The 19,382-nt window shown below is 41.9% G+C and overlaps 1 protein-coding gene across 6 annotated transcripts in view; it reads right to left on the bottom strand.

Annotated features, from left to right (window-relative positions):
• The window catches only part of OSBPL5 (oxysterol binding protein like 5), a 142,108-nt gene that overhangs the window by 34,880 nt on the left and 87,846 nt on the right, over positions 1-19,382 (bottom strand). For all 6 annotated transcript variants that reach the window (XM_074842300.1, XM_074842302.1, XM_074842301.1 and 3 more), the window contains 4 exons: positions 15,308-15,388; positions 13,698-13,799; positions 11,759-11,962; positions 5,794-5,878 (listed from right to left, as the gene is read on the bottom strand). In XM_074842300.1, coding sequence (XP_074698401.1) covers positions 5,794-5,878; positions 11,759-11,962; positions 13,698-13,799; positions 15,308-15,388 — 472 coding nt within the window. The remainder of the gene's footprint in view (positions 1-5,793; positions 5,879-11,758; positions 11,963-13,697; positions 13,800-15,307; positions 15,389-19,382) is intronic.

Genomic DNA, 19,382 nt, shown 5'->3' with positions numbered 1-19,382 from the left:
TCCTACCAGAGTGCTAGTGCTAGCTTGGGGTCCTGCTCTCTTTTGTAGCAGCCTCTCTCCTTGCACCGATCATTGGTTTAAATATCCATCCCCTACATCACGTTAGCAAATGATGACCACAGCGTTTGGCATGTGACAGATGTCCCAGGAAAGTGGAACACATCTGCACATCGCTCAGCTGTGCTCACTGCAAAAAAAAAAACCCAGAGGTGTCTCCCCTGAGCAGTCCTGTAACCCTCTTTCTCTGTTATACGTGTTTACAGTACAGTGACAACAGCCATCAGTGAAAATTTGAAAAGGAAACTCTGAAAAAATCAGTTAAACACAGCTGGGTTCCAAAGTTCCTTTCCTCTTGACAGGTTTGGGGGAAAAAAAGCTAATAAAGAATGTGTGTTGCCTTGACTTCACAAAACCAAAGCTGAACATGCATCCTACATACATTTTGAAACCTGCCATATGCCTTCTCTAGGCCTGTTGGATCAGCAGGCTGGAAAAGCACCTTGTGGTCCTTGGAGACAACACTGGCAGTAGAGCTGTGCAAATGGGAATCCCTACGGCTCCTTGCAGGATACTTCCCGGGTCCGCACGGCACTGCTGGCACCATGCGGAAACCTGGAGGCTGCAAGGCTGAACAGGAGCAGGCATGCACTTGCACCAACTCACAGACAAAAGGAACTACTAAAACCAAGTGACAAAAACCATTTCTTCCCCCACCTTGGAAAAAAAAAAAAACAACAAAACAACTCAAGGTTGCTTATGCTGCTAACCTAGGCTCAGTTCAAGGAATAACTTGAGTCTGTCCTAGTCTTCAAACAGATCTAAAATTACAACAATATCCCACAGAAAAAAGAACAGGCAGTATTGGAAACATTAAGCTATTCAGCTTTTAAATTCTTTACAGTCACCATCATTCACCTAGAACAACTCGTAATTTGATGTGCCAAGTCTATCTGCCACATTTTGGAACAGCTGATCACAGAGGAGCTAGCCAGTGTTCTCTCAGCACTCACCAATATCAAAAATCTGCTTGAGATGGAATCACACCACTGCACACCGAAATCTCAGTCTGGGACTGTATTTTTTTCCTTTGCATTCCTGTAGCTACAGAACGGCTGGGATGAATCTCTTGCCAATTAAGACTTCAAAAGCCTCACACCTAGTAACCATACATTCCTCCAGAGAGGCATCACTAAGGGAATATTATTCTTCTTGAATTATTAAAGTCATCCAGCTTTTGGCCTCGTGCCGCACACTTACAAGATAGATCCTTTTAAAAATCAACCTGAAGTAGACTGTCACCTGGAAATGATGAATTCTTGCTCAAGTGCACACAAATCACGAATGATGAGGAAGAGGCTGATTTGGTTCAGTCAGTGCACATTAAGGTCATCGTATTCAGCTGACTGCTTATTTTGCTGTACACTTGGGTGCCTGCATGCGTGATTTCTTACACTTTGGCTGTCAAGATGCAAGGATGCTATCTCTCAATTAACTGCAGGTGCAATTTATGCATCAAGCTAAATGAAGTCTGGTTGCAAATGCCTGGATTTTAAACTGCTGTGAAAGGCCTAAGGAATATGAAAGGCAGACATAAAGCTAAGAAGGTAGCTTCTATTTTTTCCAGCATCCAGTGATGTATTTCATTGTGAATTTGGTTTCAAATAGCAATCTTCCTCCTGGATCACTGTTTCTGTGCATCATCCTTATTTCAATAATTTAATTTCCTCCTCAGATCACAGCATCAGTCTGGGGGGAAAGGCCAGATGCCTACCAAAGAAACACCGCCACTGTAAGCCAGACCATCAGGATTTCCACACAACTGCATCCACATGCATACCCCCCCAAGGGGGACTACCCAAAGCATGCCTGAAGGAGAGGACAGGCATAAGGAACAAAATGTAAGTGTGGTTTACAATTCCACTGTTAAGCCTTTAACCCTTGGTAATTTGCCACTTTGAATTCCCCTTCAGTGGCAGTGCCCGTGGCAAGGTGGAGATCTGCACTATGAGATTTAAGCAGATGACTCAAAAAGCTTAGGACGTCTGGGGCACTGGTTTGGAGATCTCAGGGGGAGCCCCAGAATGGTCTGGGCAGGAAGCTCAAGACAGGCTTAAAATATTAATCCTAAACCACTCATCAGCATAAATCTGAAATGCATACATAGTCACTGGTTTGGAAAAAACAATTTTCTTTTCTGAAACTGGTAAGAAAGACAGGCCCTGTGTTTGTCCAGGTTGAGCCCTGTAGGCTGACATGACCTTCCAGATGTCTTTAAAACCCACCACAAAGCAGACTGCTCCTGCAGTGTGTGAATGTGAAACCTACTGTAGCTTGGCAGTGGTTCTGCAGGCTGTCCAGAAGTCAGGACCTTCAATCCTACCAACAGTATGTCACAGATGGTACGGCAGAGGGGAAAAAAGAAATTCTGAAACGCTGAGAGAAAAAGTAGGCCATGTAGCTGCTGATCATGATATAGTTGCCTGGATAGCAGAGCTGGATTGCAGCATCTAACATATGCTGCAACTCAATATTCCCCAGCAAGTCAGAGGCCTCCATGAATTACTGTTAAATTTGCCAAATGCTCTGTGGTTCATTTTCCACTACTAACATGGGAGACTGCGTTAAGAAGAACATGGTCAGGACACCTCCTCAGAGATGCTGTAGATTCACACAATATTGCATCTACGGAGGAGACATGAACATACTACAAATATGCGCTTACATTATGCAAGGGAACAGATTCCACCTGCCCCATTTGTGTCAGCCAGCTTAGCTCATTTTACCTTAACCTTCTGTTTCTCTTAACCATAACTGCATCCTCTATGTTTGTCCAGGGCATTAAAGAAATGAAACAAATTCAGGTACACCCTCTTGGAGATGCCTCTTTACAACAAGTAAAGGCTATATAATAGTCTACAACCATTTTGGTAGTGTCTTCTGGGCTTAAAATCAAGTTGTATTAATTGCAAAGTACAAGCCTTAATTTGCTGAAGTTTATACAGATTTCTTTAAATGTAACAGTTTCTACTCCTCGTGTCCTTGTCTGCATATGTTTTACAGCACTTACTGACATTAATACTGTTTGCACTCCGAGTATGACACCCATGGGCTTGGCCATTTGTCAGCACGCCTACACCGCTCAATGGAGCAGGTACCCCCACACTGCCCCCACGAAGACTAACTCACAAACAGAAGGAGCACAGCATGGTCACCATGCCAGGGCAGCCCTTGTGTCTGGGAGGGAGGCTAGCCTGAGTGTACAAGCTGCTCTCCCTTCTCATCTGCAGGTTCACATCCCTCTCCTCCTGACAACGTACAGCCACTCCTCACAGCTCACTGCCCTCAACTGTGAAGTCAAACATTCTCATTCAGCTGAAAATTACAGCATTTTTCATGCTAGTATTTCTGGTGCAATACTACACCAAATTTTTTTGTGAAGTCCACTGCTGAACGGACAGATCCCAAAGCTTCACTCCATGTCAGCTATCACAGTGACCTTCTCAGACTCTCACGATCTACTAGGCATAATGTGGGCTCTCCAAACCTGTGCAGGTGGCTCTAGAGCATTGCTAATCCAGTTCAAGAGCATATATTATTTCATCTTTAACCAAAGGCCCTAGTTATTTTCTATGTACACATTTACAATATTTGATTGAGAGGTATCTCAGTTCCTTCTTCTTCCTTTGATCACATTAGCTTTCCATCTAATCTTAAGACCCTGCTGTGGAGAAGCAGCAAAGTAAAGGAAAACCATACTAAATCCTAAAGTAACTCTATTTTGATCTGCCTGGCCTCTGCATCCTTCCCAAGAATCTTGGCCAGTATCTTGGCTTTAAAAATACATTCCAGTAACTCACTATTTTAAGTTCTTATGATACCAGAGACATGTAATAATTCACTGGGCAGAAAGCTTCCCACAGGCATTTAAATATTGAAAATTCTCATGTGCCAGATATGGTCCCTTTTGTGCTTTTTCAGCATGTGGTGTATGACCCAGACAGAGAGATCACAGCTAGAAAAGTGTTACCTCTGATGATCTCTTGGGAGCTATTTCTAGCTTGGGAGCCTTTATGGGTAAGGTTAGTTAGAACAAATCTAAAGCTATTCTACTCCATGTAACTGGCCTACGGCAGTCATCGTAAAAAGAGAGAAGAGAAGTTCAACCATAGGTCTCTCTGCCAGGCTGGCTTTAAGGTTTAATCATTAGGTTTCCACCAGAAGGAAAGTTTTCATTTAGAAGATAGCTGAAATGCCAGGAAAAAAGTACTTTATGAGCCAGCAATTTGTCTTGAACACATACAGTGACCACATTGGTCCCTTTGTGCATTTTCCAATTAAGTTAATGGAAAGACGAGTTAGATGGATCTCTAAGGAAATAATAATTTAGAAAATCTAGATTAACAGACAGTTGTTGAAGCTATTTGGTTGCCTAAGAACTCTGTGGAACTGTTCCGTATATCTATTCTGCAGGCTGTATGTATAACCAGGGTTTAAATTCCTGGAATTTAGCAGCTCTGCCCCAACAGTACTTTTTTTTCCCAGAAGACTATTGTATCTATCCCTTTCTAGACAGGTAATATTTGGAGCTGGGTTGTGTGTTCCTTTATATAAATAACTTGTACTGTTCCATAAGCTACAAAAGCATAATATTCAAAGAAACAGATGTGCTTCTACAGCTTTATTCAAGTTCCACTTCTTTTCATATCATTTCACTACACTGGCATCTGCAAGCAGGTTCACTGTCGAGATGGTATCCCTCACTATGAACAGCCCTCTTTGCACAGTAGTGGGAAGAACAGCATGCCAAGCATGTAATGAAAGAATGTTTCCTCCTATTCTAAGTGCCATGTCAAAAGTGCGTTTGGCATTGTCCCATTTCCAGCCTTTAGGAATATGTAAAAGTTAATCACTGGACCAGAAGAACACTGCTTTCAAAGCTCACTATGCTCCACAAAATATCCTTGTGTTCTTAAAGTTACTCTAGATGAGAACCAAAGGAGCACAAGGGCTGCAGGAGCACCCTTGGTGGGGTAGGTGAAAAATATCCCTAAAATGAACAGTCTGGGTTAATTTGCTATGGCAAAAAGAATTTACAGTAGTCTGAAGGTCAAATGAAATGAAAACATGTTTTTAATCTTCTTATCTACTTATAAATCACTGATATTTTAGGTCCACTAAAGTCATTTATAGAGATTTTCAGATAGTAAGCTGGCATGCCTGTTATATATTGACCTAAATTTACCTTCCATGATTTTGGAATTCCTAGAATGGTATTATAGATGTGGAGTCACAAGCATCTGGGCCTGCTATACTGTAAACCACGGTACAGCAAGTTTACAGGAATTTTCTGGTGGTTGAGAGATGTCTATCAACAGTTCTTCAATATTACTATGTCATTTTCCTCCAGCAGATCCCTACCTAGTACAAGACATAGGCAGATAACCCACTAAAGTCTCTGCTGAACTGAGGAAACAGCTAAGCCTCCCTCTCATCCCAATTTTGGGATCAACTCCTTTCATCCTTTAGTATATACTGACTTAGTGTGTTTTCCCAGCTACAAGCCTAGGTCCTTCTTCCACACACATGGCCAGAAAGGCGGCTGTTCAGTGAGGATTATGAAATGTGCCTGTAGTCTGCTTGACCTATTCTGACCGTTGCTAACGAATGGCACCTCCAAGCTGGGTGAGCTGCCATTTTTTCCTTTACATACCTTTTTTTTTTTTTCATCAACCTGTTTTCTTAACTAGCACAGAGTATGCAATCTGGAGAAAGCAATCAAAGACCAAAACTTACCATCCGATTCGGAGGCTGCTCTGAAAATCAAGTAGCTGCTGGGAAGAGGCTGAGTGATTGAACCAACATTTTCTCCCTTTGGGCCCTGGAAATGCACACAGACAGAAAGACGTAAGCACAGAAGATGCAGTGGACCGTTCAACATCTTTCTACTTTTCCTGGGCAGAGTCTGTATGTTTGTGATAAGAAAGAAGGAAGGAGCAGATGGAGTAATTTAGAAAGACTCATTAGTAATCACGATATTGCTGCTACAGTTCCAAAGCAGTAATGAGCTCTGACCTCTAACCTGGGACTCTGTTTATTCAGATCTACAGGAATGGAAGAATCTCACTCCTTTTGCTTTGGACAAAAACAGTCAAATATTTGCTATTAGCTATCTTTGTGCAACACCTGAATGGACTGTTCCATGCAGTGCACATCAAGTCTGTCTTAGAGCCTGACACACTAGCAATGAAACACCCCCTATGTGTCCCTCTAAACGTGGCAGAGGCCACACCTTGAGCTGTGAGTGCCTATAACAGAGAGGCAATGGCAGCTTTTCTGAAAGGAAACAAAGGGGAAATTATATCCTGCAAACCTGTCTGTGGGGAAGGCAGAGACAGGAAAAACCACAGGGTGAGGACCAAAGGTCTCCCAGCATGCGCACATGCTGCTGGGTTGCAGCTCTTCACCTGTACATCCAGAACATTTGAGAACCTTTATGCCGTGGTGCCTGGGGTGACAGCCACTTCAGGCTTTAACAAAAGCAGGCTTTCCTTGTTTATGTTGCCTTTAGTTTAGGAGCTGTGGCAAAAAAAGATTATAGTGTCTTGTGAACATCCTGCCACAATCCCTTCAGCATGACCCTTCAGAAATTATTCCCAGGGAGGCAGAGCCCATCTTGGATTGGGCACTTCTTTGAGCAGAACCACAGGCTCCCACCTTGATCTGCTCCTGTTTTCTCCTCCCTTGAGCTCCAGAAGCTGCTAAGAAAAAGCAGTTCCTGTACCCAGTGAGCACAGCTTCATACTCTCCATGGTATGGACTTTATGCCACAACCTGACTGAAATAAACAGGAGTCCCTCCTCATCCTTTGCGCTTCCAAAGTTACCCAGCCTCCTCCAGTTCCTTCTCTTCCTCACTTTGTAACAAAAACCACAAAAGCAGATCCTTTTTCAAATATGCAGGCATCATGTCAGAAATAAAGGCAGAGCAGAAAACATCACCAATACTTGCATGACCACTATGCCAACTGCAGGGTGGAACAAGCAGTTTTCTCCAGGATGCTCAAATACAGATTTCCTTGGGTTTCTAGAGAATACCACGCAATGCTGAGAAACTGTAGGCAAATTTTTGCAGTTTGAGTATGACTTGCCTTCCTTGCATGGGCCTTTATAGTATCCCATCCTGCCCCTTGAAAGAAGGGTTTCTCCCTAGCATAAGTTTGTAAGCAGGGAAACTAACTGCTACTGAAAACTGAGTCTGTATACAAGTGTCTGGTAGTTAAACGGTGGTTTTAGCTGTTTTTTTGTTTTTGAGTTCCACTCAGGAAACCAAAATTTGGAAAGAATGAAGAATGCAAGCATAGGACAAGCATCAAATTGTATCTGAGTGTATGCCACAAAGATGCAGTACTGAGAAGACAACAGTCTCCAGTCTAGCTTCTTGTCTTCACATCTACAGGGTTCTTCTGCTGCCAGGAGAAATTGGGATCCTTGTTACTCACTGCTTTTTCCCCTTCCCTCTCCCACAAAAGGTTCACAAAATTAAGACTGTTTAAAGGCTTAATAGTCAGGACTGGCAAAGTTAAGATTTGATTAGTAAACCAGAACAGAGCAGCTTAAGACATTACTAGTGACATTAATGCAATCAGGCATCATTCCCAATGGCATTTTTCCTTTCAGCAGCTTGCAGCTGAGCAGGGTATTTGAGAACTGTTGATAACACCATTAGTTGTATTTTCAGTGCAGAGGCTGCTATTTGCTCTGCTGAAGGAAAAACCCCACAACCAAACAGTACAGATCCAGAGAACCATTATTAAAAAAAGGGGGAGAAGGGAAGGAAGGGATAACACAAGTTTTTAACAGACATTTAGGCATGTGGATAAACACAAGGAGCAGCCAGGTCACTCTGTCAAGGAAACGTATTCAATAGTAAGGCATGCTCATACGTGGAGGGGGCTGTTTCCCACAGAAAGAAGAGGAGAAGAAGAAAAGAGAGTAGGCCATAAAAATGAAGTCAACAGCTCCGTGGAGTAAATGAGGTTCTGTATCTGCACAGCAGAGATAATGATGCTTTCTGTCTCCTAGCCTTTGAGCATCAAGCCTGTTTAGAGTCTAAGACCTCCAAGACAATGACCATCTCTCACTAAAAGTGAGCATTATAATTGCTATGCTAGGACACGGAGCTCAGCTGCAGCCTCTAGACAGTACAACTAAGAAAGGATCATCTCCAGATCATTCCTGGTTTTAGATTTGATTTGAGAGGCATTATCAAACAGGGGTTGATGAGGCTTTGAAAAATGGAGTGAACTCACACTGTTTTAGATAGTATGACAAGACATCTAGTCTTGGAGAGTCATAAAAACAGAGCTTTAAAAAGGGGAAGAAAAATCCCTTTCATTAACAGTACTGTGGGTAACTGTAAGGAGGAAGATGAAACTAACTATTACGGAGTAGAACAAACAACTGTAAAAGCAGCAGCACAAGCCCATTTCTAGAACTTTTTTCTTTAAAGAAATGACTCAAAGTTCTTAAAATTAACAAAATTCAAATGACATATATTCCCGGATTCAGTGGGTCTAACCCCAACTCATTTAGCACTCTAAATAAATGTCAGAACAAGCTGCAGTTGATAAAAGCCTTCCCACAGCACACTGTTCAGCGAGCTTCTGAGCAAGCTCAAAGGGAAATACGAACTATTCCAGGACCAGGACATTTTTTTGGGACAGCTGGACAACCCTGCCAGCTGATAGCCCTACACTCCCTCTGTGAAGCAAAGGACAGAGACGCACACTCTCACACTAATTACCAGGTTGGCATTCCTCAGTCTCTTGCAGTCATCTCGGCAAAAAGTCTGTTCCCTGAAGCAGCGTGGGATCACACTGCCTTCACACCATGGACAAAGTGCCTCCGCAGCAGTATCTGGAGCGTGTGGGGGAAGCTTTTCTTACTGCTGCTTGCACTGCTGACTGACTTTGAGACCTTGGCGGTTTTGGCCTTGGGTTTAAAAAGGCCTGGGCAAAGCAAATAGATAAAAGGTCTATTCCATTTGTGCTGGGAAGGAGTTTCAGGCTAAAACTCTCGAAAAGCCAGGGAAGCAGTGTAGAATAAAGGACTCTCTCCCCTGAGTGATATGCTTCTAAGATAGCTCTAGACACCAGAGAGCTTTATAGGAAAAGCAGTTCCCTGATGCATATACTTAGCTTTCAATTGTAAGTAATGGTCTTACATCTTACCTAACTACCATTTGAAAGGCACCCCAAAATTTTATCCTGCTCTAACTGAAGTTAAATGCCTGCACATCAAATTTAATTGGCTAGCACAATTACAAATGCCTGGGGTAGTGTCTGAACCAGACATTTGTTTTGGGGCTGAACCCCACAGTAAGATCCAAGTATCTGCTGAGCAGCCAGGCCAACACGTACAAAGGTGCTCATTAATTACCCTGAGCTAGCTGCAGGTCCACTGATGTGAGTCAAAGCTGGACCATCAACTCCAGTCTGGAAAAATCCTTGAAAACTTCACAGGCCATTTTAGCCAAAAGTGAAAGTTGTTTAGTCAGATCTTATTTCTGTTGTGATGGACAGTAACTTGGGCTTTTTGCTTAAGCTCAGGCTAATCTATATTTCATGAGAAATAGGATTTCTTTGCATAGTTAGACGTAACCAATTTAGATCAGTCAATTCTGCTCCAGTTGCTTTAAAAGAAGGCCATGAAATGACATAAAACAAAACAGTATTTTTAGCAGTTTCAGCCTTAAACTGTTGTCAGAGTGCAGACAGCTTCTTTGACATCAAGCAGTTCACTGGTGGTTTTCTTCTTGATGTGTATTTTGGTGTTCACCTTGTGGCTGAGAGCATCTATAACATACATAACAATCCAGGCTGAACTCAGGTTTCAGGAAATATCCTACTATGCAGCTCAAATGTAGCTTTCTAAATATCTGTCTCAAGCGACTTAGAATATTGACTTTAAAATTAAAATCTCTTGGGACTTCCTCTAGTACACAACATTTCAGAGATATATTCCCTGTGTATTTAATATACTAATTCCTATTTCTGTCATATATTTTCTCAAGAGACTTAAGAATTAGATATACATACACACACACAGAAATACATACATATTGATAAAAACTCCTCTTTCTTTTGGATGATTCATATCAAGGGAAGGGCATTCTAGCACAGCACTTCAGATCTGCCAGCAACACTACTTTTCAGAACCTGACTGCACTTTTGATTCTACTTTTTCACTATGTCTCCTGGCTGTGCTTTTCAGAAGAATTCAGTTGACCTGTCAAGTCACAAGGATTTTTTTGGTTGATGGACAGCAAATGATCGACAACCTTCTTGGGTGCATGCTCTGAATTAAAAAAGCATCAAAACTCTCAAAACTGAATAAGCAGCAAGGTAGCAATGAAACCTTTGGGACTTAAAGCAAAAACAATGCATCTACGCAGAGATCAGAGCTGAGCTACTGCCAGAAAACAGTAGCTCTTACCCCTGGTTGTTGAGGTTAATTTTAATTCTCTCCTCCTACCTCATTAAAAATTGCAAGAGTTTTATTAGTGACTGTATAGCTGTGTTTAAAACTGTTCAATTAACTGCAGGGATGAGCAGGAAGGAGCCTGTTTGATCTGCTCCCACAGCGCTTCCTTCCCATTTTGTTAGACCTTCTGATGCCAATGACAAACGCCTTCGTTGCTCTTGCAGGAGTCTTTCTAAGTAGATTTACTCTGCTGTCCACCTTGCAGTAAGGCACTAGCCTGTAATGCCTTGCTTACTAGTGATGCCTCCTAGCAAATTTATGTTTGCAGTAACTCTGCCAAGTCACTGTTTTTAAAGGGCAAACAATAGTTCAAGAACATTTAAGTTTTGTCTTCAGGGTATCCAACACATGTTGCTTTCAGTGCCTTTCAGGAGGCACCCAGGTCTTCCTCTTTGCCCATAGGCATTAGATATTTTTTTTCTTTTTGCCTATTCTTAAAGAAAAGAAGAAAAAGAAATGCAGCTCTAAAATTCGCAGGGATTTATCTTAAGAACTGAGAGAAACTATTAATCATTTATGTTACAGGGGAATCCAGAGGTCACTGCAGGAGCTACTGTGTGTACAGGAAGAGACTGTCTCAGCCTGTGAGTAACAACAGACTGAAGAACAACTTGAAGTGGAGAAAACCTTGCTATTTCCATTTCAAAGAAGAGAAAATTAAGGTAACTCATCCAAAGTCACACTCCTGTGGAACAGTCAAAGCTTGAGCAGACCACCAAGTTCCACGTCCATTGCAAACAAACCCAAACCTCAGAAGCATTAGAAAGTCAAATTAATAATTTCTTTTTTGTCACTTTGCCAGCCTCCTTTCAGTGTTATGCAAAGCATTTTGTGCTTTGGGCATCCTTGTTTTGGGGAATTCAGTTAATTGAATCTATTCCTCATCTCTTTTTGAAGATGTAGGCCATGGCTCGATAGAGCTTCTAGGTATTAATCTTTTTTTCTTTTTTTGCACTAACATGTTTCCCCTTTCCTTAGTCTACGCATCAATCTATACACCAAGAATGACACATTTGTATAACTAATCACAATGCACCACATTACTTTGATGTTATATCATAACCAAGCTTCAGTGTCTTTAATCTTTTTATGCGGTCAATTCACCATCACTAACAGCAACTGGATAACTGCAAATCTAGATGATATCAATGCTAGACAATAATGCTCGGACACTTTGGTGACCAAGAAGAGGTTGTTCGACTCATCAGGATTGTTACCTTTACAGCCCAGATTGATTGGTCCAAAGGATGAAAAAGTTTAAAACAGAAGCCATCCTTTTTGGAGGGTCTCTCGATCAGCTCACAAGAATGGAGCAAGATTGTCCCAACCCACTGTCCGATCTTTGGCGTCTTATAAATCAGCAGCACTCCCGGTTTCAGAACACACCATAGCTTGGTCCAACTCTTCAGAGTTCCACGAATCTGGAGGGAAGCAGGGAGAGAACAAAAAGTTGCATTTATGTTGCTCCTTAAAAGAAAACCAGCATTTATTCAGTATTTATACAGTATTTCCAGACTGTGTTTCTCCCAAGGCCACACTACGATTCACTTTCTTAAGAAAATAATACTGCATTATCTGAACAGCCTTAGGGATCTCACAGCAGCATCTCAGCCCTCGTAAATCTGGCTATCAGAATCTAGGCTTCATATTTTTATTACTGTCTTAGTGTTATCAGCTTGCTTAATTTTTTAGGCAACCAGCACTGCTGGCCCATGTGAGAGCGATTTGTTAATAATCATGGAGGACATGACAATTAGAACATTGCATAGAAAAATGCTCTCGCTAGTCTACCTCAACTTGTAAGTCATTTTAATAGTGTTCTGCAGAACAGGGCTATTGATGGGTTTTGTCAAATACCCCATTTTTAAAAGCACCTTCTCCAGCTGGTTTACTTCTCTGTCAAACTCAATGCATGCTCTCTCTTGTACAGAAGACATTAAATCTGGTAGTGTATATTAAACATAACAGCTTTAAGAATGGGGAAGTTTCTCAGTAAGGTTAGATTTTGCCTAAGGTCTTGTCTTCAGCGTATGTAGGCCAAACCTCAAGTATTATGTCTAGTTCTGTTTTTGTGGCCCAATATTATTTGTTGATGAACCAGAAATTTCCAGCCACAGCAAACATGCAACAGGCATTTTGTATTTTAAAAAAATCTCAATATTTATCTATCATCAACACTAAACACTATGGAAACATTTTGTTGCCAATTTAATTTCTCAAAGAAATTATATGTATCTCACTTTTCTGGCTTCTGATACTGATCATAAAACAATGCTGGAGGTTCTTCACACTGGTCAAATGCAATTGTTTCATGAAATCCCTAAGTTACTTTTTTTTAAAAAACAGCTATGTGTTTGGCAATGTCTGGAAATTAAGTTTTGCCGTTATAAAAGGGGCACCAATTCACTATTAGCTGAAGAGACTAAATGGCCCCAAACGAGGAGGAAAATAGTGCTCAAAGGTAACACGTCTCAATGTCAATTCAAATTTATTTTGCCACACACAAAGTTTCAGGAGTTCAATGAGAAGCTGTCACCAATTGAGTCTTTGCACACGGAGAAATTACAGCTGTCATCAGGTCCAATATGTTTCGTTCTGTGCTGTGACAACATAAAATCCAACTGCCAATAGAACAAGCCGTATCTGCCCATTTCCAGGCTGTTACTGTCTATTCCCTCTTATATACAAAAACATGTCTATGGGAAGAGGCTAGCAGAGAAAGACAGAAAGAAAGAGAGAAAGAAAGAGAGAAAGAAAGAGAGAAAGAAAGAGAGAAAGAAAGAGAGAAAGAAAGAGAGAAAGAGAGAAAGAAAGAGAGAAAGAGAGAAAGAAAGAAAGAAAGAAAGAAAGAAAGAAAGAAACAAACAAACAAACAAACAAACATCACCAGTTCCTTTTGTACTATGCACTTTTTGAGACCTTGTTGATACTTAAGGACATGGAATAGATGGATTGAGTTAGGTTAAGATGGAAAGTAAATATTCCCCGTAACTCCACTGTTATAGCAGTTATTTAAGTATGGCTTTACAGCAACTTCAACTCAAAATTATTCAATCTTTCTTCAGTCAAAAAAGTGTTAGTGCATAAGTCTCAGATGCAAAAACTACCCAATTATTTTCTCCTACAGCCTCAGAAGCAACGGTCTGTATTAAATACCTTCAGCCAGTCTGCTGTGATCACTACACTGGGATCCTTTAGAGCACTGAAGAGTTGTTTGGTAGCTCTTTTCTTCTCCTGTCTGTAATTTTTTTTTTGTACCTGGTTGAGAACAGAGAAAATATACCAGCTGTAATCATGGCCTCTTTTGGGGAGGAAAAAACATAATGCAGTAAGGACAGCTATGTATAGCACAGCTAGAACTTGACCCAGCACAGGTTCCCCAGAAACGAGCACAAGGAAGAACAAAAACATAACGAGATAGCAGGCATTTTCTTTGCTCCTGAAGTTCCACTAAGCATAATCTAATTTGGCTTTTCTTTGGGGAGAATGGAAAGAGGATGAATACCCAGTCCTCCCCACCCCTCAAATTAGAATCATAGAATAGAATCATAGAATAGAATCCTAGAATGGTTTGTGTTGGAAGGGATCTTAAAGATCATCTAGTTCCACTCCCCCTGCCATGGGCAGGGACACCTTCCACTAGACCAGGTTGCTCAAAGCCCCGTCCAACCTGGCCTTGAACTCTTCCAGGGAGGGGGCAGCCACAGCTTCTCTGTGTCAGTGACTCACCACCCTCACAGTAAAGAATTTCTTCCTTATATCTAAACTAAATCTATCCTCTTTCAGTTTAAAAACATTAATCCTTGTCCTATCCTTACCCTCCCTGATAAAGAGTCCCTCTCCAGCTTTCCTGTAGCCCCCTTTAAGTACTGGGAGACCACTATAAGGTCTCCCCAGAGTCTTCTCCAGCTGAACACCCCCAACTCTCTCAGCCTGTCCTCACAGGGGAGCTGCTCCAGCCCCCCGATCACCTTCGTGACCTCCTCTGGACCTGCTAGGGCAGCATCCTTCTGATGTTGGGGGCCCCAGAGCTGGACACAGGGGGGGGGGTCTCATGAGAGCACAGTAGAGAGGGAGAATCCCCTCCCTCAAGGGGCCACACTTCTCTTGATACAGCCCAGGGCACAGATGTCTTTCTGGGCTGCAAGCACACATTGCTGGCTCACAGTCAGTTTTTCATCCACTGATACCCCCAAGTCCTTCTCCTTGGGGCTGCTCTCAATCCACTCATCCCCCAGCCTGTATTTGTGCTTGGGATTGCCCCCACCCACGTGCAGGACCTTGCACTTGGCCTTGTTGGACTTCATGAAGTTTGCACGGGCCCGCCTGTCAAGGTCCCTCTGGATGGCCCATCCCTTCCCTCCAGCGTATTAAAGAGATTCAATCTAATTTCATCCAAACCAAATGATTTATATATGGTTTGGTAGACAAGCAAGAGTTCAAGCAATAATTTGCTCAGATTGCCTAGGCATACTCCTCCTCACAAGACCAGTGAAGGATTACAATCCTCGTGAGGTGCCTAATGGCTCTGGAACATAAGAACAGAGTGAAATAATTACACTGACTTGTCCCATTTGCAGTATATAATCTAATTCTGTATATAAAGCCAGTAAATGCCCTTGGCCTATAATGACTCCTAGAAGAGTCAGAGGCTTCTTTGGGTCTTGGGAAATGACTCAGAGTAGTTCCCAATGGTTTGTTTGGAAGGTACTATTTGTTTTATAAAAGAAAGTCAGCTGATGCCGACTTGGCTGCTTTGCACATACCTTCAGTGTTTCCTTCTTCGTGAATTTGGCTGTGGGAGACACACACTCTTTGTCAGACCCATTGCAAAGCTTATATTCGATCTAAAAAAGAGGGAGAGAGGAAATAGGAATGTGTTAACATGAAGATGTTCAAGTTATGCTTTAATGAAGAGTGGTTTATATCTTCCAGGAATCCATGAAATTGCTGATTGCAGACTTCAGCAGCAGAACACTAGGCAGGCGCAGAAAACGCATATTTGCACTGCAATCCAAACTTTCTTTTTATACTCATAGTTAGTTGGAAAATTCCCCATCAAATTTTCCTCCTATTTCTCCCATGAAGACATTAATCTTGGTAAAATAAAACAACAAAAACAAAAGCAAAACAAAACCCATATCGTTATTCTTAACTTTGAAAACTGCCCATCTCTTTTCAGATCTGAAAGCATTGCAATTACTGGAATAAAAATTATGGGGAAGCTGGTATAGATCTTTCAGAACTAGACTTGATATTGGCAATGACTGCTGCCCTAGCTGAAATGTCCAGAAACATAAGTGGACAAGAAATGACCTAATCATGTTACAGATAATACAGGAACCCATCATCATCTTGGCCTTGCAAAGCGGGGCATAAAATGTACAGTCACTTCAAATCGTGTTTGGTAGTGTCAGTGCTGTTTAAATTCATTTTCAGAGGCTACGGACTGATCTCATGACTGTGCCGACGGGCTGAAAAAATGCTTTACTTGGGTTAGACATGGTCACAGTATTACTGTTCTCAAAATAATGTACATTTACAGAGTATAGCTCTCTGGAGCACACCTCACGACTAGGACCCCTCCCGGATAGGTATTGTCAGCAAATTGTCCAAAACCTGGGTAGGGTTAGTGGCATGAGAATTATGGTACAGTCTGGACTCTGCTACGTTTTATGTGACCTTGTGGAAGTTAGTTTCTCTCTCTGTACATCTTTTCCTTCCAACCTTTCATGTGTCTGATGCATTCAGACTGTGATCTTTTGGGGTCAGGCTCTGTCTCTCCTGCTTATGCATGACAGTTTTATAAAAAAGCTCAGCTCTTGGCCACCTTGATTTAATGAGTATGACACAAAAAATGAGCCATACAAGGAAAAAACATATCAAATGTAGTTCCCATTTATAAATTCACTGTTATGATGTGAAGCAAACCCACTGGGCTCTCAGACTCTCATGTCATAAGTTGATGTAATCCTTTTGCAGCGCCTTCAGTTTTGAGAGACTCACTTTCTTTTTCCCTCCCAGTGACACAGAAACCTCTCTGGCTACTAAAGCCACAAACTACGCTGAACATTAGTCTGAGTAGGAAAATATTTAATGACAGCCAGATCAGTCTTTTTCACACGACTTAGATAAAAACATGCAAATGCATGACCAGATCACAGCAAACAGGCCATCAACTGTGCTTTGGAGACTGTGGCAGGAGCAAAAATGGGAAGTAAGGGTGCACACTCAACTGAGCAGAACTATTTGTGGATGATGCAGGATTAAAAATTTGGGGCAGAAGGTGCAATTTGCAACAGAGCCGTAGAACCTATTACTTGTTCTCACAGACCCTTATAGTAGTCTTTCACTAAAAACAAAACTACACGTGATACTTCAGAATAAATACAGAAATTAAAACTCTATGATGGTGCATAAAGACGAGTGAAGTCCCTGAACTGACTGTCCGGTTTACATGTCAACTTGGCACTGGATCCACTTAAAGAAAATGCCAGCTCTTGGACTCCTGCAAACTATTCAATAGTTGTCGTCTTTGTTTTACTAGAAAGCTAAGCCTGCCTCCTCTACCTGCAATGCAGTCTCTGATGCATATTTTATATTTCTGCACATGGGACTTCACTATAAAAACACAAGATTTATGGTGGGGACTGCTGCACAGATGACATCTGAGCAGAGAATTGTGCCCACAGGGTCTTTATCACATTTCAAAGGGCAGTGGTAGACATTTGGGAGATATAAGCTTCTTTGTGAGAAAACATTTCTAAGTGCTTAAATGTCTCTGAGCAAGAATCCTTCAGAATTATTAGGAGATTATGCTTTCATGATTCGAGACATGTGTCCTCTGAATCTGGTCAGAAGAATTCTCACCCTTTCTCCCAATTAGCAGGGAGAATGTCCTGTCCTTGAGATACAACTATGAGCCAACTGTTTATTGGTAATTTCACTCCCTCCAGCCCGAGAGATCAGACACAGAGAGAAACACTGAGTACCGTTCCTCATTAGCCAGCGTGAGAAGCAGAAAAAGCACAGATGTCCCCAAGATTCTAAGAAATCCTGCTCAGGTGTCTGCAAAGCATCAGGATATAATGAATGCTTTTTGCTTAACTAATTAAAACAAGCTACAGTCACTTGTTGTTTAGACAATTACATCTTAGCACTTATATAAAGAATGAAATTTTGGCCCCTAAGCTCACTTGGCTCGAGGAAATTTACTTGAAGATGAATTCAGAAAGGCTTCCAACAACGGCTGCAAACCATGCAAACCCGAGCCTTAAACCCACTGCTCGGGGGAACCAGCATTAACACAGACAGAGGCACTTTCACTGCTCTACCAGTCACACCTGCCTCCTCCTCGGAGTCTCTCTGGGTCATGCTAAAAATAGAGTTAAAGAACCACAGCACTTCAAACCTGGGATGTTTACACAGAGACACATTGATTCTGGCTCTTCAGGAGGGCTGACTCGTAGCTCCATGACCAAGGACACTGCATGCCTGACGCCAGCTGACACTGCTATGCATGTTAAAAAGCCACAGCACACACAGCGGATGAGGGATAATCTCCCCTTACACCACCATAGCCTTTAGGAATTCAATAAATACAGTGAAACTTGTCTGAAATCATTACAAAGTGGTCTTTCACTTGGTCAAAGCAGCAGGATTAACAGCCCTGGAGGCTGCTGCGGTGGGCTCCTGAACCACTGTGTTGCTTCCTTCAGGCACTGCCTCCCCCATGCCTGAGCTACATCCAGACATGCTGAATTTGATAACCTTGTCTGTAAAAGGGAAACACAGCCGCAGGGACAGTGCACACTAAGACAGGCTTAAGAACGGATGAGAAAGAAGCAGTAGCTTAAGTCCCTCAGTGCCTGCGTAAGAATTTTTAGGCATGGGAAAATATCTGTGCTTCCATGTCCCAAAAACTCTGATGTACCAACAGTATGATGAATAGCGCAGCTCCCTGAGATGGTTGTAAAATGACCAAGCTTTATGAAGAGAGAGAAAATTTTACTAAAAGCAATGGTTTTAACTAGGAGCCACAGACAAGCTTTCAGATGTCCCTGACCTGGGACTTCTGTTTTTGGAAACTTGATGCTGTTTCCCCATTTACTTTTTCAATGAGGCCAACTGATTGCTTCTCCCTGCCGACTTTGCTTCTCTTTATGTTTATGAGGATGCATCACCACAGATCCTAAATAGCAGTTTGCTTGCAGATGATTTCCAGGTCTACGGAGTGAGGCATTGCATTTCTGGGTTTAAAGTTCCTGCCTTTTCACAGGAAACATGGGATCTAAGCCTCAGCACTGCGTACCATAGGACCTCATGCTGCTGATAGCAATGTACAGTTACTCCAGGTTTAACCTGATAAGTGACTTGAAATAATATGATTTCATGTTTTCGCATGAATCTGTCTCAATAGTTTTGATTGTACCTCGTGGAATATATAAGATTCAGTAAATCCAGGCCATCACCTCTAATGATCCCTAAGACACAGCAGGGCCTTACATTGCTAAGACACATCAAGAGCATTTAATGATGTCCTCCTATTGCCTGGCCTTTCTCAGTCTGGCAGAACACTAAGAGAAGCCATTTGTCATCACAGCAAATTGTTCAAGGACACTGGGATAACACATGTGCAGGATAGCAGAATCTGGCCCCCTCTCTCTGCAGCAACACATGAACAATATTTACCAGAGATGAGACTTTGTACAATGGGAGGGTAGAGAATTGGTGTCCTTCTTAAAATTAAAAAAGAACACTGGAACATTCTAATAAGAAAGCAGTAGGTATGTTTTCCATATACTGGTTCTCATAATTACAAGGAGGCAAGACTCTTAATCT

The sequence above is a fragment of the Strix aluco genome, chromosome 16, assembly GCF_031877795.1.
Source record: "Strix aluco isolate bStrAlu1 chromosome 16, bStrAlu1.hap1, whole genome shotgun sequence".
NCBI lineage: Eukaryota > Metazoa > Chordata > Aves > Strigiformes > Strigidae > Strix > Strix aluco.
The sequence above is the reverse complement of the archived record's forward strand: the minus strand, read 5'-3'. Positions and strand labels throughout refer to the sequence as shown.